At 45.6% G+C, this 23,714-nt stretch overlaps 1 protein-coding gene across 3 annotated transcripts in view; it reads left to right on the top strand.

The window, feature by feature from the left end:
* Positions 1-11,999: 11,999 nt before the first annotated feature.
* The window catches only part of WDR36 (WD repeat domain 36), a 33,226-nt gene continuing 21,511 nt past the window's right edge, over positions 12,000-23,714 (top strand). For 2 of the 3 annotated variants that reach the window (XM_062599888.1, XM_062599889.1), the window contains exons 1-10: positions 12,000-12,147; positions 13,021-13,048; positions 15,774-15,874; positions 16,276-16,393; positions 17,281-17,413; positions 18,768-18,822; positions 19,671-19,803; positions 21,552-21,727; positions 22,222-22,342; positions 23,123-23,188. In XM_062599888.1, the coding sequence (XP_062455872.1) occupies positions 12,001-12,147; positions 13,021-13,048; positions 15,774-15,874; positions 16,276-16,393; positions 17,281-17,413; positions 18,768-18,822; positions 19,671-19,803; positions 21,552-21,727; positions 22,222-22,342; positions 23,123-23,188 (1,078 nt within the window). In that variant the 5' untranslated portion in view covers position 12,000. Of the gene's footprint in view, positions 12,148-13,020; positions 13,049-15,746; positions 15,875-16,275; positions 16,394-17,280; positions 17,414-18,767; positions 18,823-19,670; positions 19,804-21,551; positions 21,728-22,221; positions 22,343-23,122; positions 23,189-23,714 lie in introns of those variants that run through there. The other variant, XM_062599891.1, reaches the window with a different exon arrangement.

Raw genomic sequence — 23,714 nt, 5'->3', positions numbered from 1 at the left:
ACCCCGAGAATCCAGGTTTGTGTTCCAAACACGGACTTGAAAGGAGGCTTTTTTTCTTGTCCATGGCCTCACTGGAGTTTTAGAAACACGTTAAATGCGGTCTGTGAGCCAGGGAGCCCGAGACTCACGCAGACGTAGGAATAGCGGCTTAGGTAAACGCAGTGCTGGAGGGAAGAGGCCACAAAAAAGGATCAACAAAATTGAGGAGAAGCCAGGACGGCGCATTCACAAACACCAAAGTTTGGGAGTAAAGCGATTTTCTTTAGACCTTGCTGGTTAAACAGGATGGATGCCGGCTACCAAATGAGTAGCAGGCTAGGTCAGATTCACAGAGGTGGCGAATGCTCCACAAGTGTGCACCGTTAAGTCAGCTATGACAAAACGGTTTGAAAATGAGGCTTCTGAAACCGGACTCGCAACGGCTCTTAGGCAGAGATCGTGACTGGGGAGTAAGTGCCTGTTAACAGTAAGAAAGCCATGGGTAAAAACTGACCCCCTGGCATTTTAGTTCAGAATGCCAGAGTTCACACTAGTTGAGCTATCAACCTCTCTGGACTTAAATACAGTTTGTTAAAGACATATATTAAATACCAGTTTTGTGCATGGAGTCTATAGGCGTTTTCTCTGCAGCCATGGCGTGAGTGAAATAATTTATAAGCAACCGATCTAATGCTGAAGACAAAATATGTCCCCGTCGGGTCTCAGCAGGAAGAAAACCCACTTCTGCTGTGGGGGGATCGTAGCTATCCGCATTTTGTGCACCTGAGCCAGACTGTCATTCGTCTCCTAAGCGTTTCCGCCAGCCAGAAAACACCGAGGAGGAAAAGGAGGAGTATAAAATGACCCAGAAAGGAAAGCTGTAAGGGAGAGAAGGGGTAAAGAAGACGCGCCAGTTCCCACCGAAAGGCTTCCCGGATTAAATCCAGCGCAGGCGTGGTGAGGAGAGGGTGCCTAGGAAGGAAAGCAGGCGCGCAGCGGTGCGGGCTGGCCGGCCTCCCGGGCGCTCCTCGCGCGGGGATCCGCCTGCCTGCGGCCGCCGCTCCCGCGCAGACGAAGCAGGGTGACCAGGGGCTCGGTGCGTCGGCTCGGTAGAAACAGCCTGACGGGCCGTGACGTCCAAAGCTGCGTGTCGCTGTGCGTCTAAATAATTTCGGACCTGCGAATCGTTAGGAACGTCAGCTCTGTAGTTCAACAGAAAAAGCTGGACAGAGTTAGGTATAATATTTACCATACAAATATAGTTATTTCTGCCACAGAACAGGTGCTTGGTACAAACAGCTTGCCTCTGTTTTCACCCTTTTCTTCACAGTTAATATCTAAATGCTTTTGTATCAATAGAAATTATACATATTCAGCTCCAGCACAAAATAATCCATAATCTAAGGAATTAAAAAATACTTATCGCTAATGATGGCTCTTCCTTACAGAAACAAAAAAAACCAAAAAAATAAAAAAAAAAGTCTGTCCTATACTTTTAGGATAGAGTCCTAGAAAAATGTAATCTGAAAATGTCACGTCTAAACTATTACCGCCTCCTAGTTACTTAGTCCCATTTTTATAAATATCAGCATATTTTACTGGAAACGACGTACCTGAAAGTATACCCTCTGCAGTCTATCTTTCCCTTCAAAATATTTTACCTCTTGTTCAGCATTTTTAGTACCTCTAAGGTACTAAAGGCAGTTTTGAAACCCGCACGTCGTAGTTCCGTTCATCAGCGTCCCTTTTGCACCGTTTCTCCCCATACACCACGATGCCAAACGCGGCACTGATCTTTCCGAAGGCTGTTGGTACGAGCGCTCCCGCCCGCCCACGGCCTTTCAGGAGCTCTGCGCTCTCAGGCTCCCCGCACGCGGCCCCGGGTCCCCCTGCCCGCGGGAGCCGGGCGCGCGGCGGCCCCGCCGTGCCGCCCCGCGGGGCTGGCTGTGCCCCGGCGGCGCGCCAGTGCCGAGGTTTCCAGGACCCTGGGCAGAAGAACCACCTCCGTAACGTTGTTTAAGCACAGATCTAGATTCACGTGGAAGAAGTTTGGTTTCTGCTCGTCCCATGTACGCCCGGGACGAAACACAGACCTGCTGCCAGCTCAGCGCTTCTCTGCTGGGCGCCAGGTTCAGCCCCGACCAGTTAAGCATCTGCTTCTGGCTCAGACCCCGTTGCAATGTCTCTACCCCACACAACGTTTCTACATCACACAAAACTCATCTGGAAAACATTTCTTGCTGGCCAAGCCAAGGCTGCGACTAGCCCACACGAGCAGCAGGTCTGAACTGATACTCCCCGCCCGGGCGCTGGGCTCTCCCGTAAGTGTAAAAGCCACAACTTCTTCTGCCCTCTGCCTTTTGCTCAATCTGTTTTGTGTTACCAGATAACAGGAGTAGAGAGATTAATCTCCTTACGCATTTCTGCTAAATTTGCTGAAAGACGTTTGGGTTATTGGAAAGCAGATTTTTGGAGCGAGTAAGCAGGGGAGGGAAACGGGCGCACAGCCACCTGCACCTGGGATGGGGCTGGGGACTGTGGGAAGAACTGGTGTTTGGCCCAGGCTGAGCAGGGAGGCCAACCCTCGGACGGGAGATAAGTAAATACGGCGAAATGGGTAGGCCTTGCACGCGTTTTGTCTGGGCTCCAGCAGCGCTAGCCTCGCACAAGCGAAGCGGCGCCGAGTCCCATGCAGAGCAGCGGTGGCTTCTGGGACAAGCGTGCCATGGTGCACGCTATCATGCACGCTTCAGGAGGAAGGCATTTTTGGTGGGAGGCAAAAGCTCCCTTTTCAGTCCTGCCGGCAATGAAGCCAGAGAAGTGGCCACCTCTGGAGATCGTGCCCTTCCCTCCAAGGGCTGGGTGGGAAAGGCCAGTTCCTCCCCCAGGGCACAGGGACAAGAGTGTGCTCCAAGGTACAGCTCCCATATGGTGCCACCACTTGCTGTAGAATATTGGGCTACCTGGAGACCATGAATCATGTCTGCAGAGCCAGGTGTCCATCCAGGTTTGCCCTCAAAGGCCATGAGATGCAAGGCACTTTGGATGCCATCTGTGATATTTCTGGGTAAAGGGTTTTCTATAGGGTTTAAGGGTCCTTGGGTAACGCACCAGCACTGAGGACAGCAGTTCTGGGTGACAATACTGAAACTGGGAGTGAAGTGAGACCTCACTAATAAGCAGGAATTTCCATTTTCTTTCTGTGCATTTGTACCGCATTTATCCATTACGCTACTTGGCAATCTCTCTTAGCAAAACGTAGTTCAATGCTATTTACATGGAGCAGATTTCTGGCACACTCTTCCTTATTGGAGAGAAGGGAATTCAGCTAAGTCCCAGATTCCTATAAGAAAATGTAAAGCATATTATAGTTGGGTACAACACTGATCAGGTGATTATGGAGAAGCAGCTTATCTCTGATCATTCCTGCAGCTCTAGAAATATCACAGCTTGATACCATTTTGATTTGAACCTTGTAATATTGGCTAGACCTGCCCCAGATCTTTACCAGACCAGCACAAAGATACAAGCTGCTCAACACTGTGCTTCCTTCAGGAATGGCAAGATGAGAAAGTGGTTTCTGGCAAGCTGTTTGTGATGTTAGGGTTATTTGGCTCCCCATAGCGAATGCTGCAGCTCAGTATTATTCTTGCTTTAAGTCTGAGCTTATCTTTCGTTCACTCAGCTACTTAGTTTACTAAGTTCAGTGAGAAAAAAAAATGCCTTATGAGTTCATCCTTTCGTTTAGAGTGTTCTTTAATTCCACAGATTCATCTGATTATATAACTGTTCAAGAGCATGCAACTGAAACGTTTAGAAACGTTTGATGAAATGGTCATTACATTAAGTAACATGAAAGAGCAAAGACAGGAAAAGGAAATTGCTATTGATCTTTTTTTAAAAAAAAGAGAAAAAAAAGGATTATGAGTTGTGGTAGAAAGTAAAATGTTGTTTAGAAATTATTGTTTCCAGTCTGACAGATGTGGTTTCTCAGCTTCTCCAGAAGTTGTGGATCCTGTGGCTGCTCAGTGAAAGCATGGCACTTTCAGCTGTACTCCTTTCAACAAAGTTGGACTGCCTTTCTTAGGAATTCACAGCTATTAATTCATTTTCCTAAATACAGACCTTGTGGTTTCTCCCTTGATAAATCCATCAGGAATTAAGATATGTTTCTATTAAAATAAGTCTTCAGAGAGATATTTAGCATGAAATATTTCAGACTTGGGGAACTGATGTTTTCTGACTAATTGTTGCTAGCTGGGAAATTTCTGATCAACTCTAGTGAAATACAACTTTGAAGCTAGAGGCTGAAGCTAAAATGATTCAGGACTAAAAGTACTAATGCTGGGTATGTCCATAACACTCCAGCAGAAGGATGAAAGCTATTTTGTTACCAATTTGAAGTGCTATCTTCCATTTGCTCAATGCACTAGACTTGATCAAAGCACTTGTATTCAATCCTCTATTTCTACTTGAATACTACATTTTAAAGCATAGGGACATCATGAGTATGTTAAACTGAAGAGAGAAAAATAGCTGAGTTAAACTGGAGTAAAAGAAAGCAAGGAGTGAAAAAAAAGATTGCAGCACTCTTCTGATGACCAACTATTAACTTAGGAAACATAACCTAAACTTCAGATAAAGCTAAATGTGTCAACAAGATACTAATGCAAGACAAATGTACCTGAACTGTCTCAACTCTGGTAAGCTGGGACTCCCCAAAAGCACACAGTTATGGTTCTGCTGTTCTAGTGTTTGTGAATCAGCCTAGATGCAGCTGACTTCTTATGACACTTCTTATAACTTCCTAAGAGACATCAGAAGTGAGGAATAGGAGAAAGGAGAAGAGGAGTTTGACAGCAGGCAGAGAAGGAGGAAAGGGGAAAGCTTAAAAATAAGCATTTGAGGGTGGACTCAGAAAATGGTGGGGACTGAATAAAAGGGCACGAGACTCGGAGGCTGACACTGGGAATGTGGAGGAAGATGACGCTTGGACAGACGAAGTGGAGATGGAGACAGAGTAGGCGGTGGCAGCGGGCAGGATAGTAGAGGAAAATGTGTTCAAGCGACAGCTTGCAATCCCTTATGGAACCCAGTATGAACCACAAGAGTCCTGAGTCTTTGCAGTCCTCTTCTGGCAGCGAATCACTATGACCCTTCTTGGGACTGTATGTTTTCTTCCTTCTAGCAACTCATGCGCTCAGGGGAGCAATGGGCCCCTGCCACTGGGATTAGTCAGCTCGAGGGAAGTCTGGATCATGCTGAAGCAAGGTGCCCATCATTTTGGTTCCTCTGTTACTGCAGTGTGTTTGCTTTCCTAAATAGCTAAGGAGTTAATTTTAAATACAAGAAGTCCTTAGCAAAATGTTAAGGCCACTGTGTGAAATTCTCAAAAGCTAGGATATGCTAGTTTTGGGTGCTGTGGGAGACCCAGCTGGTCGAACCTGGGCCCTTCTGCTTATGCTCAGACACCTTTTCAGTCCAAAGTGTAGGCACCACGTAGAAGTCCTCAGCATTAGGAAGGTAGGGAAGGAGGGATCCTGTACTCATTTCAGGACCCGAATGTCTAAGTCCCACTGATGTGCCTAACATTGATGGTCTAATTAACGGCTACCCAAATAGCCATCATCATCGACAGTCTATTCCACGAAAAGGGTTCAATGTTTTCCAATAATGCAGATTGCTCCTGCGTCTTGCTGACACGTCCTTTGATCTCTGAGGAGCCTGAGGCACACTGACAGCAACTTCTGCGACGTCCTCTCCAAGCTGTTTGCTCTGTAGCTCACCTCAAGCCAACCTCTGGTGCTCCAGACCGGAATACGCGAACCACTTCCAAGGGGCCTGCAGAGGCCGCTACCGGCATTCAGCTGCTGCCTGTGGGCAGGCACTGGCCAAAGCCAGAAAGTAAGCTCCTGAACACCAGTAGGGACCTCCAGCCAGGTTTGTGTGTCTAGAGCCATGAAGACCAGTGTCCAGGTGTCAGGTGGGAATGTGGTAAGAAAGCGTGGTCAAAACTTTGAATTTCCTTTCTATTGGAGAAGCTGGTATTTCGAACAGTTTGGGTTTTTTTTTTTTCATTTTCTCAAAAGAGTAATTCTGAAATAAAAATGTTGTAGCAAAAGAATAATCAAAAAAAAAAAAAAAGTGAGGCTGTTGAGCTTTTATCCCTTTGCTACGTGCATGAAGGTCATCTGTAACATCACATCCAGCTTTGCTACGTACTGAACCCTTGGCTGCTGCATTGTATAACCATACCGCTACAGAGAGGGCGTATGATGGTGCTAGCGGAAAGAGATGCCGTTCAAGCAGCCGCTGAGGTCGCTTCAAGAGCGATGCCTAGGCGTGCACGACGCTCGTGTGCCCTCTGATTCCCGCAGGGTTGGTTGCAGACGGGCCGTTCGCACCCCGCTGCGCGCGGTGGCGAGGCAGCGTGCCACCTGCGCCCTCCAGTCACCTGGCTCCTCGCGGAGACGTTTTCGGTGCTCAGAGACCGCGGGCCGGCCTAGGAGGCCCCTGTTACCCGGTGCGTGGCAGCAGTGCGCCGTGTCCTCCCCAGGGGACTCCTCAGCCAGCGGGACCCGGGGGAAGCGGCGTTTGCCCACCTGGGTGCAGCGGAGCGGTTTGCCCGGCACTGGCAGCTCCTTCCTGCCTCCCAGACCACCCCAACGTAGTCGCCCTCCGCCTCTCCTTCCCACGCACCTTATTCCATAATTTAAGAAAGTGGCATATCCTATATCCACAAAATACAATTCTGTTAAATGTCCTGGATTCCCCTGGCATTACTGCGGCAGTGGTATAGATTTTACCCTGAAAACTATTGCTTGGATGTACCCTAAAAGTGCAAGGTTTGCCCTGCAGCCACGGGTATCAAAATATAACTGTAAAACACTGTCTCAGTGGATACAAGCCAGACTGAAAAATTATAATGGCAGTAACATTGATCAGAAATGTCTACCAAAGTTAGCAGCTTCTTGTTGGCTTTCGACTCTTTTTTCCCCCCCCCTCCGCAGTGAGGGCTGGCGGTGCTCCCTCCACGCGGCTGCCACCTCGACCCGCAGGGGCATCGCAGCAGCTCTTTCTCACTCCCGTCTTTCCTCTACTCAGGCATGACCAAAAAGGTGAGCTCAAGCCTGCAGAAAGAGCAGGACTGCCAGGCTGCAGGCGTTGGGGAAGAACGTAGATTTACTGCAAGTCCCGCAAAAGAAAGAAAACGAAAAGAAAAAAAAAAAAAAAAAAAAAAAAAAAAAAAGCCCGCCTCTTGTCCTGAATTACTTCCCTTCTCTTAATGGAAATCACATGCAAATCTGCCTGATTTGGCTCAAATCAAAAGCTGCTGTCAGAAGACAGGCCTCTGCACTATTTTGGCTGGAGCAAGTAAAAGTAAAATGTTCTGGATTGCTAGAAGTATAAAAATGGACAGACTGTTCCAAATTAGGCTTTTTTTTTTTTTTTTTTTTTTTTTTTTTTTTTTTTTTTTTTTTTTTTGCCTCTGTGGTACATATGCTAGTAATTGAATGGTTTTAAGAACTTTGAAGGAGTTAAAATAGAAAATAGATTTCAAATCATATTTATCATAATTTGTTATTCCTGAGGTTGCTGTTAGTGGAAATTATGGTAGAGGAGAAAAAAGGTTGTTGACAGTTACTATTTATTCACAGGATTTTTCACACACAAAAAAGCAATTAAATAGAAGGTAAGTAGATTTCTTTTTTTGTAATAGTCTTTCACCTGAATTACTTGAAAGCATTTTTCGAATAGCAAATTGTCATGTATAGCTATATAAATTTTTGGTTCCTTCTAAATATTTACTTTTCATTTGCTGATCTGATTATGTTGCCACTGTTTACTGCGACTTTGCTCTACTGCTAACATACATAAGAAAAAAAAAGTGCATATTGACAGTGATGGAAGAGAATTTTAGCCTAATGGTGCCTGCACTAAAGCCAAAACAAGTCGTCATCTTTATTTAACTATTCAGAGGGTTGTTATGTACTGTTTTGAAAGGACAAATGGACTGTGGAAAGCTGAACAATAATATTTTGCTGGTCCTGAATTTGTTCTTTAGGTGAGTTTCAGAGAAAATGTATAGGCTTCCTGGCCACTATGCTGCCAGTTATCACGAATATTGTGAAACTCACCTTCTGTGATTCTCTTTACGTTAGAGTGTGCCTTACGTTATTTGTGCAGCTGTAAACACAGCTGTTTAGAAATACTGTTTGGAGGCTTTACTTAGTTTTATGGAGCCCATCTGTTAATGACTTCAGACAGAAAGCCCTAGAGAAAGGCGACGCATGAGCTGGCCTCATGCAAGAAAATCCCAACGGTTTCTGGATAGTGAGCACCTCCAAGACACCGGGGGTTGTTTGGCAGCACCCTGGCAAGACCCATCCACCGTGCGCCAGCGGGCGTGGGGCCGCGGCTGCCGCGGGCTGAGCCCGGCCGCAGCTCAAGGCACCTGCTCTGCCAGGTGCAACGGACGTATAGCCGGGATTTTAAAGTAGCGGTTTGGGACTAGATTTGACCCCCCCCCCAACACACACGCACACACCCCCCACCACCACTGCACCGCTGCTGCCGTGCTTTAAACCAGCGATTCTGAGCTCCGCCGGCCGGCCGGGGCGGGAGGGGGGAGCGGCGCGGCCGCGGGAGGAAGGGGAGCAAGAGGAGGGGGGAAACCACCCAAAACCCAAAACTCCACACTCAGGCAGGCACGCACGCAGTGTTGGCTAATCTGTCTTGTACCGTTCGCAGTTCAACTGGCGAAAATAAAAATTTAAAAAGCTAAACAAACCCCCAAGCCTCTCCTTCCCGCGGAGGCGGCTGTTCTCCTGGGTTTCCCTTGTGACTCACGCGTGAGAATCATTCCCCGAAAATGTACAGGAACTTTCTCTGAAACCGAGATAAGGCCGGATTTAAAACCTCCGCGGTGATGCCCCCGGCGGGGTGGGCTCGGCCCCTCGCTCCCCCCCGCGGCCCCCGCGGCCGCCGCCGCTCCCCGCCCCGCCGCGCCGCTCCGGGGCGCTTCGACGGAGCAGCGCCGCGGGCCGACGGGCGCCCGAGGGGCTGCGGGGGGCTGGACACAGGGGCCGGTGCGGGACCGCCCGAGGGCTCCGAGGCCTCCCGAGGGCCCGCCCGGGCGAGGGGGGCGGCGGGGCGCTGCCCACGGCGCGGCGCTGCCCGGGCCGCCCGCCCCGTCGGGGCTGCGGCCCCGCTCGCCAGCCTCCCCCGCCACTCAGGTCAGTTTTCTGGAGGCCCCCGGGGCAGCCCCCTGGCCCCCCGGCAGCGGCCCACCCCCCCCCCCCCGCTTGCTCGCCTCCTCCCCCCTTGCTCGGCAGAGCCCCTTGGCTGCGCTCCCGCTGCCCGAGCACACGAAGGAGCTTCCCACGAAAGGTGCTTTGGAAAGAAAAGCGCTCACCGTCGAGCTAGGGAAAAAAAAGAGAAAAAAACTGTGGGCAATGCAAGGAAACGACCGGTCCCCACCTTCCACCCTCTTCCAGGTTGCCTCGTTAAGGTGATGCACTAAAAATGTCCCTGCGAGCCCAGTACAGAGGGCATGTGCGCCTGCCCCGGCTGCAGGTGCCCAGAAGCGTTTTGTGCCTCGCCTCAGCGAGAAAATCGCGTATTACTCCAGTAGGCTACTGTGAGAGCGGATGCCACGCATTGTTGGGAGGGTTATTCCCACTTGTTTCATGCAAGATCAGCGGGATGTGGGATTTTTTTTTTTTTTTTTTGAATGCTGTGGTCAATTATTATTTATTATCCCCGGTTTCTTTTTGAATCACTACTGACACAAGTCTTAATAATTATTATTTACAGTTCTGGAAAAGAGGTGCATGAGACGTCCAAATGAGCCCCGGTTATGGAATTGGAAACCACCATTTCCGTAGGCGTACAGGTACATATATGAAGCCAGCAACGATCTGAAGCCGAGCAGGAGCAAAACAACGTGTAAGGACACCATGGATAATCACAAGGGTAACCAGTTTTTCTAGTACTCCCGAAGCACCAGCATCCCTCTCTCCAGATCCGTCCTCCGTGCCTTGGCGGGTCATGCGGCGGTGCAGAAGAATTAACCTTTGGCTTTTTCTTATGCAGCCTTTTGTGGCTTGATCATCTTTCTTCAGATCGCCGACTTGTCGCGGGAGTCTACCTACAATTTCAGCCTCTGTAACCACGACGAGATACGAGAGGATCTCCTAAACGTTTTGGATTCACACATGACCTTAAACGAGGTTGGTGCTTTCTCTGGTGGCATCAGCGGGAATCTGTCGGGACAGCACTGCCTCCACGATTTTATCCTTGACTGCTGGCAGCCACTTTCTGAAAATCTCGATTAGCAAGCCGGGAGCTGGATAGTTTAGTAAACTGGTGCATGTGAAGAGGACGGGGAAATTATCTCCTGTCGTCCTCCGGCGACCTTCCTAAAATGTGAGCCGAAGCCGCAAGTTGCAGGGACGGAGCGCAGGGGCCGGGGGAGGCTCCCGTCCGAGCGCTGCTGCCTTCACTGCCCCCGCAAACCGGTAGCACCGGGAGCCGCCGCCGCCGAAGACGATTTCCCACTCGCAAAGGTGATGCGGGGGTTAGAAACGCCGCGGACGCACACCCCGACGTTTAGGGCAGGCTGCAGCTCTCGGCGGCGCGGCTCCCCGGCGCGGCCCCGCGCGCCCGCGACGTGGCGCCCCGCGCCCCGCGTGACGGGCCGCCCCTCTCGTTGTCTCCCCCCAGGAGCTACAGCTCGATTTTCACACGTGCGACGAGGCGCCGCCGCCGCCGCCAGCGGGCCCGCAGCAGTCCGAGGTTCGCCCGGGTGACCGCGACGGCTCGGTGGCCTCCGCTTGCGCTGCGTGGGACGCGGGGAGCGGGGGGAAGGGGGCCCGCGGGAACGGGGAAAACGGGGGAAAACGGGGGAACGGGGAAAAGGGGCGCCGGGAGATGGCGAAGGGAGGGACGGGGGCCGGGGGAGGGGGCGAAATCGGGAGGTGAAGAAGGGGGAAAGGGGGAAGAGGGAAACGGTTTTTGTGAAAAGAAGAGGCGGAGGCGCGGGGGGGGGGGGGGCGGCGAGGCGCCCGGCGGGCCGGGGCGGCGGGGCGGCGGGGCGCGGGGCCGGTGCGGGCGGCGGCTGAGCGGCGCGTCCCCCGCAGGGCTGGCGGGCGCAGCGGGCGGGCCGGCTGCTGGAGTGCGTCCTCGACGGGACGCGCGGCTGCGGCGGGACGCGGCACGGCGCGCTGTGGCGCGGCACCCTGCGCGTGGTGCAGCGCAACTGCCGCGGCTACCGCCCGCCACAGGTAGGTAGGTGTGCGCGGGGGCGGGGGCGGCCCGCGGAGCCCGGCCGAGCCGCCAGCGCGGGCTCCGCCGGCCCCGGCGCCCGGGCATTAACGGCTGTGCGCCCGCAGGAGCGGCGGGACGGCGAGCCCCGGGGGGCGCCCCCGGGCGCCGGCGGCGGCGGGCTCTGCGACGACAGCAAAGTGCAGGAGCTCCTGGCCATGTGGAGAAGCTACATGAACCTAGCGTAGAGATTTTGCCCTCCCCCCCCCGAACTTCAGGACATATTTATTGCCCACTGTGCAATCGTTGTAACGGGTCATCTTGCAGATCTTCCTCTTTTTTTAATTTATTAAAGCAAAACGCTCCGAGTACGCGCTGTCTGCTCGAGTGCCTGAGGCGCCGCAAAGCCGCCGCGCGCCGGTCAGAGGCGGTTTCGGGAGGCAGCGCGCGGCGCTGGTTACGCGCGCGGAAGGCGGAGGGCGGCGGCGCGGCGGGCGGGAGCACGGGGCAGCCGGCGCGGGAGGCGCTCGCGGCGGGGAGGCGGGCGGGGGGCAGCCCCGGGGGCCGGCCCGCGCCCGGCGGCGCCTTCGCGGGCGCCTCTCTCAGCTTCGCCGCGGGGTCCGCGCGGTCCGCGCCGCGCGCGCGCGGGCGGAACCGCGGGCGCCCGCCGGGGTTGCCGCGGGGAGCGCCTCCCGCGGCGCGCCGCCGGAAGCGGCGGCGCCGGAAGGGGCGGCGCGGCGCGGCGCGGCGGGGAGCATGGCGCGCGAGGGCGGCGGGCTGTTCGCGGTGTTCCGCGCGCTCGGCCGTTACTCGGGCCCGGTCCCGCACGCGCTGCGCTTCCACGGCCGCCACCGGCAGTTCTACGTGACCGTGGCGGCCGGCCGCAGCGTCCACACCTACAACGTGAGTCTCCGGGGAGAGGGGCGGGCCGGGGCGGGCCGCGGGGCCCCCGCGCTGCAGCGCGGCCCGGCGGCGGCGAAGCGGGCGCTGCCCCGCCTCGGCAGCGGCCGCAGCCCGGAGCGTGAGCCGCGCTGGGGCGCGCTCCGGTGGTGCCGGGCGGCCGCTGGGGCTGCTCGTGTGGGCGACGCCGGGGCGCGGATCAGCTCGGCGAGAGGGAGGCCGGCGGCACCGAGCGCTTTCTGTCTCGCCTTGCGCGAAGAGCGGCCGCAGTCTGCAGAAACAGCGTTCTGCTTGCATAGCAAACAGGGACGAATCAAGTGATTACACGGCACAGCAGAGCGTGGGCAGCACGGATCTCTGTGTATCTTGGTGCCGGTTTTTCACAGCTAAATCCTTTTCTTTGGAACTTGAGCTGATTTTGTAACGATCATCTCTGGGCAAGGATGACATCTGATTTGGTGAAGTGCCGTTGAGGCAAATTCTATGTAAACTGATTGAAGCTAATAACATAATGTGGTGGTAGTGGGAACAACGTAGGAGCAGAGATTGTGTGAAAACAAATTTGCTCAAGCTCTGCAAAATCTCTATAAACGTGTGCTTATTGCCAGGTGCATCAAGGTAAAGTTTATTGAGAAGCACAGCTCGCTGGTGCTGAATGCTTGTCTTTCTGCAAGTATATTTTCCTTTTTCTTTTGACCTACTGTCCACAGGTTCTCTTGTAGATACTCTTGCAAACTAAAATAAGTATTTTTCATTGCTGGTGAGGGATGCGAATTTCTTACGTCATCTAGACTGGTTTCTAGAATTTGAATTATTACTTATGGTAAGTTTGGTGCAACAAGCAACTAAAAGTGTCTTTTCAATTTCTCGTTGCAGGTAAATAAACTTGGTATTGTTGCAGTGAGTAAGTATGTGCAGATTTTTTTTTTTTTTAACAAATACCTGCGTTTAATCCTGAATTTAAAAATGGAAAATGAATCATTTGTATAAAAGCTCACATTAAACTATGTTAAAAGGAGTCTTAGAAAGAAATACCAGGCATGCAACTTGATCATAAGATTGCTTTTACAACCATAACTGAGTTCTCTTAGGGATATACTGTGCTAACCTCTCTTTTTCTTTTTTTCATCCTGTTCTTCTTAAACAAACAAACAAAAACCACCCTAGATGTTAAGGAGTGGGCAATGAATAAAGCTATTACTTCCAGTCCCTTTTTTGTTATTACATTTACTGGAAGTCTGTGTAATAAGAGGAAAGTGTGAAAGTCTCAGAAGACTTTGAGGAGGGTTCAAAATTGGCTAAGCTGCAGGGTACAAAGAGTAGGCATCCAGCTGGCAGCAAGCACAGCCTACATGTCATAGTAGAGCCCGTATTGTTCAGTACCTTAATCAACAACCTAGATTGTGAAACAGAATGTACTCTTAGCAAAAATTTGCAGATAAGACTATGTTAGAAGGAGTAACTGGCATGTGGAGTGGCAGAACTTCAATCCAGGGAGCCATTGCAAAACTTCATAACTGGGCCAAGCAGAAACAGAAGTTCAGCAAGGGCAAGAATTCTGCACCTGGGACAGAACAACAAGCTGGGAACCGAGCTGCAGCTCTGCTGAAAGGAGCTGGGGTTATGGCAGTGCCAGACTGAATGTGAGCCAGCAGTGCAGTCATCGTGAGTAAGGCAAGCCATGTACTGAGCTATGTTAGGAGGAGCAGGGCCAGCAGACCAAGGAAAGCTGTTACTCCACTCTGTTCAGCACTAGTGAGGCTGTGCCTGGACTGCTGTGTCTAGTTTGTGCCTCCCTCTCCCTTCCCCCCCCCCATTCAGGAGGGATGTTGAGAAACTGGAGAGGATCAGGGGCCTACAGCACGTGGCCTAAGAGGAGAGATTGACATAACTTGATTTGTTTAGTCTTGCAAAAAGAAAACTAAGCTGTGACCTAGAAGCCTACAACTGCGTGAAGGGTGGTTTCGAGGATGGCAGAGCTGAATTTGTGGTGATAGTGGCAGATAGTATAACAAGGGACGACAGCTGCCGATTGCAGCTTGCAGGGGTCGGAATGGAAGTTAGGAAAAATATCTTTGCTAAGAGGGAACTGCAGTACAGTGCAGTGATTGTGAGACCTCCTTTGTCAGAAGTTTCCAATGCTCACCTGAACGCAGCTACAGCTGGCCTCGTTTGGTACTGGGGATGATCCCGCCTTTTAGAAGGGGCTGAGTGGAATGCTGAACTAGATGACTTCCAAAGGTCCCTTCTAGCCAACATTCATATGATTCTGTGAGATGAATACTGCATGGAAAAGCAGGACTTTAATTCTGTATACCACAAAATTCTTACACAGATCTAGTAAAAAATACATTTTTGGTAACTGAGCACCCAGAAACTTGAGAATAATCATCGTTACACAACTGGGATTAGAACTACAGTAGTGAATACTTACTGCTGTAAATAAATTACTGCAGGTTCTATTTTCAACATACAAAATCATAAAAATATTGCATATTCTGTGAAATTTTAAGCCTTTTGAAGAGTTGAGACATTTAAATACAAAATCATGATTGAAAAAATAATTTATATGCCCCTCTATGTGATGCTACCAGTTTAGTGATGTTTTGTGACTGGTGCTCCGAATCTTGTAATCTGGCCTTGTCTAGAACTGTCTTTGCCTACCACTTATGTGGAGTACCAGATTTCTGTACTCCGACTTCAGGCACAAGTCCCTTTAGAGGTGTTATCAGAGGAATCTAACATGTATAAACAAATGAAACAACTCATGAAGTGCAGCTTTTCTTACTTTGTTTAGTTCTTCCCCATGAAGTTGTGCTGCAGTACAGCAAAGAGTATAGGATTCTTTACATCAGATAACTCATAGTATAAAGCAGTATTGAGGGACATACTGTGTAATTATTTAAGTTTGCTGTACTGCTATGGTGACGTGAGTTAAGGTTGCACAGATGAATCTTGGTCTGGTATTTTTCAGACAGTCTAAGTGCTGAGCTTTTTATTTTTATACTTTCTTAGATGTAGGTATGTTCTTTCAGGTTTCTGCCATATGGAACCGTATCCACCTCTTTGTGTAGTTTGGAGCTTGAACCTGTAACATACTCTTTTACCACTTCAGCTCATTTAGTAGCAGTAGTAGATTTACTTCCTGAATCAGTCACTAGGTGGGAAATGATATTTATTCTTAAAGCAGTAAGTTCCCTGTCACACTGGCTATCCTCAGAAAGAAGCAGGTGTTAGGAGTGTGGTAGTAGCTTGCAGGTTTATAGAATGGCATAACCTGATAGGCGTTACTAATTCTATTCTTATCATCTGTGTTTCCAGTCCAGTGGGGTTGTGAGAGTCCTTAGGATAACTTAGGATAACTTCTTTATAAACTTTCAGAAAATTAATATTTGCCTTTACTTAGTGATAATTAGGTATTTTATTAAGTGCTTTTCAAAAAAAAGAAATGTTGTGATTTATCAATGTGTTATTGTTTGTGTTCTTCTAAAATGTATGCATTTCTTTAAGAATATGTTCAGCAGAACAGCTTTGTTAGGAGGTTACCGTGCTAAAGAAGTGCATTGATGGACTTTCTCTTTTGCTGTGAACCTGAAACTTGTTGAACTTTTGTGTCTTTTCATTAACAGGTAATGCATTGTTACAAGATATTACTTGTTTGGCAGCAGACCGGATGTTGGTATTTGCTTCTTATGACAATGTACTCCATGCTTTTGCCAGGAACAAAGAGGTTTTTATCATTTTAACTTGCTGCTTAGTAGAATGAAACTGTTGAGTAGTGTTTGTTTTCTAGCCACTTTATTCATTTTCTGCACACTTACATTTCCATGTATATTTTATACCTTCAGTTTTGGGAAAACAAAACTGTGTTCTGCAGAAGCTTACTATAGGAAAATGCAAGAACAAATTCTGTAATGGCTGACCTGTGTTTTATGTATTAAAATAATTTGCCAATACTTTTTAATAACAAAGAAAATAACACATCTATTTCTTGAAGATGTATCATCTTTCCCTGTATTCTATTAAAATTTGTTTTTAAAGTGTGTATTAGCAGTCCTCAAGCATTAGGCTAACATGATAAGCTACCTGAATGGATTATGTTGAAAAAAAATGTCTGTTTTGAAATTCTAGGTAGTTCATACCTATGAAGGTCACAAGGGAAAGATACACCTTCTGCTGCCTTTTGGTGATCATGTCATTTCTGTGGATACTGCTAATGTTCTTATTGTTTGGGATATACAGTCAGAAGGTGAGACACTTTGTTATTGTTAAAGTCTAATGTCTCTATAACATAACATTGTTAAACATTCAGTAATTTAAGAAGGGTTCGTTAATGTGCATGTTAGGAATTAGTTTATTCTAAAAAGAAACCTTAAACAATACTTTTAGTTAAACAATAATTTGAATTTCTAATGCTCCAATAATTTTTCATGCACGGGTCTTTCACCACTTGTAGAGATCCTGATAGGCATAGAATTCAGCTCCTATAGAAATTAGGTATTAATGCTCCATTTTCTGGTAAACAAGTTACTGCCAAGTTACAGCAGCTTTGGCATCATCTGTAAAATCCTGTAAGTCTTTGGTTGTTATCAGTCTGGATAAGATGAAGTTCTTACTAATAATTTTTTGATTGTGTCAGCACCTTGTCATGCTATTGGAAAGTGCCTTATGGAATCCTGTTTCAGTGGCCTGACTGAACGCATTCTCAGACTGTCATGTTGGCCCATGTAGTTCCCTGCACGCTCGCTCTTTAAGTGGCTGCAAACTGGCTTTAGTGATTTGAAGTGATTTAGTGATTTGCTATTACAGGCAAAAGGTATGCTGATCAGATGAGGTGTTTTGCTCAGGCAGGAACAGGAATCCTTCATAAAGATACAAATCACTGCAGTTTTGCCAGCATTGTTGTACTGGGTAGTTTTATAGGGAAAATACATACCTTCAAGCCAAGAGATGTTACAATGTAAAAAAGTTTAGCCTGTCCTGTTGTGTGTTAGCTAATCCTTTCATGTAAGAAACCTCAGTTGCGGGATTCATACAGAGTAAACATCAGTTCTGCCTTTTGCTTTTGCCACGGGATGACGAGCCTGCTGATTTGTAGAGGTAGCTGTGCTAACGTTGTTTCTTACCTTTTTGCAGAGGAATATCTTCAAATGGATTTTGATAAGGCCGTTTTTTCAGTTTCTGCAATTCTGCATCCAAGCACCTATTTGAATAAAATTCTCCTTGGTAGTGAACAAGGAAGCTTGCAGCTGTGGAATATAAGATCCAAGTAAGATTCTTAGTAACTCAGATATACTTTATGCTCCAAGTAGTTTCATATGCAACAGCTGGTATTTTTAAGTATGGTAATTTTTGAACATGGATTCTTTTACTGAGTCCTTTGGCAGAAGTTTTCAGTTGGTCTATCTCCAGGAACACAAGAATGCTGCTGCACCCTTAATGCTGATCTCTTTCAAGTTGTGTGTTGTTGTTTTCTTTCCTTGCAAAATGCCCGGGATCATGCATGAATTTATTTTTACATTATCTCTTTTATTTCTTGGAATCACAGAGCTTTCCCATGAAAATAATTAGGATGATATTAAATGCATGTGCAGGCCTTCTGCCTCTCTTCTGCAAGCTTGATTTTATAGCTGGTGTTGGTTCAAGGAAGTGATGGCAGGAAATGTGAAGGCAGTTAACTTCTGATACATAGACTTCAGTAAGAGATGTGTAGACATGTGGTCATTTCTGAGCGTGTCCCAGTAAAGCAACATCTGAGATACAAAACATCTAAGGCATTAAAAGATCTTAGCTGGCTTAGATTCTCCCTTAACTGTGTAAGAACTTAGGATGCTGTTACTACTCTTCTGCCTGCACAGCTGGGTAAAGTCATTTCTGTTCTCCACTGCTCTTTCTCTATGCAGTTTCACAGATAGGTCTGGGCACAACTAGCCAAAAAAACTAAAATGACAGAATTGGAGGGAAGGGTCGTTAGCCTCTGACAAGAAAGGAAAGTGAGAGATGGGAGCAAACTGTTACTGTCAGTCTTGTAAAAATAGCAACCTATAGCTGATTGAGTAATTTTTTAGTTGCGTCTGTTCTTACATCTCATTTTCACATTTATACCCTTAGTAGGCATCTAAAGTATTACGTGACTACTTTGTCTGTGAACATTCTTACATCATGCTTTGGCTGTTGATGCTTACATTTTTGAAAGAAAGAAGAAAGAGTATACTTGAAAGACAAATAAGTGTCTTTGTGTGGTGAAGCTACTCTGCAAATAAGGAATTTGTTTTTATTAGAAGTTGGCCCAAGACTGGCTTATTTTGTGGATGGTGAAAGTTCTGAAGAGGTCTGCTTGGAGGAGAAATGCATAGGGAGCAGCTCGCTTGGAATGAGTTTTCTCCCTGTTTGTTATATAACTATGTCAACTTTAAAGTAAAGTAATGCATGACACTTTCATATAAATATTCGTACCCATAAATTTTATTTTTGACCATATTTACTAGTGTCTTTCCCCCCCCCCCCTTTAACTGGTATATGCAGATCAAAATCTGTCTTTTCTGTTTAAGTATATGTAAAGCATTCATTTATTGTGGAAAATTCCTAAATGTAAACTGATATTTTTGTTTTTGTTTTTGCAGTAAACTCCTATACTCATTTGCAGGATGGGGCTTAGGGGTCACAACTCTTCAACAGGTTAGTATTTTTGGTATCTTAACTCTTATGTAACTGGTTGAGAATAGCAGGTAAAATATTGTTGTTTAATATTATAGCCGTGAAGTTTACTTATATTTTTCCATGTTAATAACCCTCTCTAGCTTTTTAGAAATTGAAAGGAAGTAGACTTGAAGGCTTATTATATGGCCTTGCTCTAGGCCTAGCAGTTCTATTATATTTAACATCTTAGCCATTTATTACTTCTGTAGTCTTTATTCACCAAATAACCTAATGAATTCACAGAAATGATCTGTTAGTAAGATGTAGGTGTATAATGTGTGATGTTTGTTACACTGCTAATTTTTTAGTGTTTAAAATTATTTTGCCTTAAGGGTTTAGAAAATGTATGTTTGTTGATTCAAGAGGAGATTTTATAATTGTAATTACTATATTTTTGTAAATATAAAAAAGAATTACAACTATCTGGTAGCATTTAAAACATTGGTAACAACTTAAAATGATCTGCAGTTGTCCTGGATAAAACCTGCACATGTGAATGTGTGAGGCAAGGGTGTATAATGGTCAACCAGAAATACTGAAAACTTGGCAAGCTGTTTTTCCAAGAATTTGAAGCTTCTGAAAACAGAATGATTTTATCAAATGAAAAATAAGTGCAAAATCTTAGTCTCTCTTGTTTAGATTTATCAAATGCTTATCAGGTAACACAGATAGATAATGCCTTGCAAGATACCTTGTTTGTTTATATTGAACAAATTTTGTACTACTTGTCCTAGGCTTAGATACATTGTCTTGTACCTACAAAGATTGCTAGCGTAGCCGCAAGCTTTTTGTTTTTCATTTCTATTGCCATTCGATGTTTCTTGCAGGCTCCAGCAGTGGATATTGTTGCAGTAGGTCTTGTATCTGGTCACATCATTATACATAATATTAAGTTTGATGAAACTCTGATGAAATTTCAGCAAGACTGGGGCCCCATCACAGCAATATCGTTTCGGACAGGTAAATCTTAGCACTTTCTGTGAAAATGCTTATAAAATTAATAGAAGGTAATGCTTTGGTAAAAGCATTTCAGAACTAAAGTTTGGGGTAAGTATCAAGAATTTTATTTTTCCAAGGCTATAGATAGTCTAGAGGAGTTACCAAAAAGTAAGAGAGTTTGTGCATCTTTACCATGCTTGCTGTTTTATAGCATTCTATTATGTACACACTCAGTGCACAGGAAGCATGAAGTACTATACTCCTTTTTCAGTAGATGTGAGCAGGCTTTTATTTATAGTGTGCTATCACCATGGAAGTTAGTGCAAAGTAATCAGTACACTGTAAGTTAGTACGCAGGCTTGCTTCTTGGTAGTGTTTTCACAATGAAAACAAATTAGAATGTTAATAGATACAGGTTTATAGCTGGATTATTCCTGAATGGATGTTACTGGGACTCACTGAATATATAACAACTTTTTTTGTGTAATAAGCAAGTACTAATTACTCAACTATGACTTTAACATTGATCCTGCCTGCAGCATTGTGATCCTGAATCTCATCTCTCATTTAGCTAGACTAACTTTAAAATCTTAACAGAATAGAGATTGATGCAGGATGTATTGAGGAGGAATGCAACTGGGATGATTTGTGAAAAGCAGAAACAGTGCCTTCTTGGGTGGACCATTTAACTCAAAATGTCAAAAAAGTTAAATAATATCTACTGTCTGCTTGAATATGCAGACCTGGGTACTCTTCTGTTAGTCTCACACTCCCTCTCATCTCTCACTCCCTCTCATCTCCCTCTCATCTCTGTGTCTCTGTCTGTCTGTCTCTCTCTCCTCTTATCTTTACAGATGGGAAATATAATGTAAAAATTATTGTTTCAAAATAATCATTTTAGTTCTTTTGAATTCATGTAATCACTTCAGGCTTTGAGTAAAGTGCTCTTTATTAAAATTAAAATGAACTATTGACAAATTTTCATATTGGAGAAGCACTACAGAAGCCCTGAGCCTATTTTTAGCTGTGCATGATATATTTAATTGTAAATTGGAACTTTTCTTTTCTCGGCTCTAAAACATTAGTTACCAGTTATGCAGGAGATAGATGACTCTCTAACCTTTACATGATGTCTGTTTAACTTAACTGAATATTTGTAGTATGTTTCTAGAAGCTAGTATGACCTGTTAATCTACTTTAATATTAGACAAGATTGAACAAGTAGAATGTGAATTTTAATTTTATTACTTAAAACAACTCAATAAATGTGTAATCAATTTATGGATTTTTTTTTTGCAAGCTGTTAAGCCACAAATTTGCAGGATTGAAAATAAGAGCGTTCGCTTCTAGTGTGGTCTTACACTACCTCGTACCATCTGAAGCATAAAGACTATAAAAAATATAGGGAAAAACACAAGATATAGAATAACTTTTTAAAAATGGTATAAGTCAAGATTTCTTGTGCTTTCATGCAAAACTCCTAGCCTTGGTTGTTGCATCAAAATGTTGCATTAAACATATCTGGGATTATCCGATATGAACAAATCCTGTTCTTATTATCAGTGACATTTTTTTTTCCTATTTGAAACACTAGAATATTTTGATAAAAACATATCTTTAGAGTTAGCTTGAGAACGATTTCTTCAGAATTGTGACATATATCATTTTCTTGCATTAGTTCTGAGATGTGAGAAGTCAATAAGGTTGTACTGAATGTCAAGAAACAGACTTTTATTTTTATTTTTTTTTAATTTTTATTTTGTGCTTAGATGGACACCACGTAATGGCAGCTGGTAGCCCTATTGGACACATTGCACTGTGGGATCTAGAAGAGAAGAAACTAATTAGTCAAATGCGAAATGCCCATTCCACAGCAATAGCTGGTATGTCGTTTGTCCCTGGAGAGCCACTTCTTATTACCAATGGTGCTGATAATGCTATACGGGTAAGTTGCTAAATATTTAGTCTAGATTGAAGCAGTGATTTTTAAAATGAAACAAATAACTCATATTACTGAAGTTGCTGTTGCTCAATCTGTGTTGATTCATAATGAGGCAATTTAAGGGTCTGCTGCCATGATAAGAACATGGTAGCCTTGAAGAATTAAGTTCCGGATCCACTCATCCAGAACCACAATTTATACCATGGTACACAAATTCATATCTTCATTTACTTCAGTTTTCATTAATGTTCTGGTTAAATGTTGCATCTGAGAAATGCCGGTTGTGTTCTCTGATGCCAGTAACCTTGGGTAGAGGGGCAGAATGAACAGCTGGGAAAAATCAGGTGCTCTGGTACCTCTAAAGTTTTAGAGCCAAGAGTAACAGCCCTTGTGTAGACTTTGCTATGCCAGCTCCCTGCTTACCTTACTGCCAAGAGGTGTAATTATTGGCACTGCAGTGTTTACAAGCTTCATTTTTCTGCATTTTCTGGGGGCAGGTTTGGATTTTTGATGGACCTGGTGGTACTGGTCGTATATTGAGGAGCCGAATGGGACATAGCGCACCTCCAACAAAAATCAGATACCATGGGCAAAATGGAGAGCAAATTCTTAGTGCAGGTATGAATTCTCAGTCATGTTTTTCAGTCTGATTTCCTACTAGGATGATGATAACATGCAGAGCTGAGTGTTTTTGTTTTTTGTTGTCTGTTGTCTAACATTGTCTGTTAGTTTCTGATTCAACTTTGCCTGTTCTTCCCCCGCAAAACTTTTGGACTTTTTTTGCCAGTTTCAAGTCTGAGCCATGTGTCCCTCTGGTAAATTCAATTCTTGGGAAGAGGGAGGAAGCCCCGTTAGTGTCCTGGTTTACAGGAAAGATGGAGGACTCAGATCTCACCTTTTTCTATTTGAATTAACTTACTGGCTAGCCTAGGTGTGGCTCTTAACCAGCTGCAGCATATGTAGGTTAGGAGGTGAAGGAAGGAGTGAAGGAGTGTGGTAGTTGGTCAGGGAAAGCTTTGGAGATACTATGGAGGGATTTGAAGGACAAAACAGTATCTTTAAAGTGATGGAAGGCTGAGAATAGCTGGATGTTGTAATGAAGAAAGCAAGCGATAGAGAAATTGAAGTGTTCTAGGAGAAGATGAATAAAGGAGGGAGATGTCGTTTTCATCTGTGAGGGGCAAAATAGTGGGAATGAGATACAGGCCAGGCTTCATTATCTCCACTGTTTATAGTATATCTGCATTTCTCCATGGATTAAAATATTTTATTAAATATTTTATTTTGTGGAGCTGATCTGTGATTTCTGAGCGCTTATCTTCAGCTTTTCTTGTTTGGATAGATTATGCATAATATAAAAGTAGATTTTTGCCCTTCCCTTCTCTGTTATTTCATCAGGTCTGGATGGAACATTGCAGTCGTTTTCAACAGTGCATGAGAGATTCAATAAAAGTTTAGGACGTGGTAAGTATTTCAGTGAAAGTACAAATAGCGATGAGAGAAATTGCAAGAGTATTTATCTAGAAAGGTGCCAAAATATTAGACCTAATTTTCGCTTAAACTGTTGTATGAAAACCATGCACCTCAGCTGCTCAACAATTTAATCATTCCTGATGTGTATAAAGTACATTCTCAGATATATTTGCCTGATTAAAATACTTAAGCAAAGTAATTGCTCTAGCCTGACAGTATATATTACTTTGCTGTGAGAAAATTGTGTGTAATTTTTTTATTAAGAACGTGTTAAAAAAAAAAGTGACATTTTAGTTCAATTTATATGCTTAACTTTATCTCTTTTTCCCCGTTCCTTTCTGTTGAATTGGCTAAATTAATACAAGTAATTCAGATCTCTTGACTTCACTTCCTTGGATTTAATCAAAGAGCTTAATTAAAAAAAAAACCCCACACATTCCAAGCATTGCCATGGTTATGGAGCATTTTCTTACACAGTTCAGAAAGACTAAGATAACTTCTGTTTTTTAGGTATCTA

Source organism: Rhea pennata, chromosome Z (genome assembly GCF_028389875.1).
Source record: "Rhea pennata isolate bPtePen1 chromosome Z, bPtePen1.pri, whole genome shotgun sequence".
Taxonomy (NCBI): domain Eukaryota; kingdom Metazoa; phylum Chordata; class Aves; order Rheiformes; family Rheidae; genus Rhea; species Rhea pennata.
Note: the sequence above shows the minus strand (reverse complement) of the source record. Positions and strands in the feature narration are given on the sequence as shown.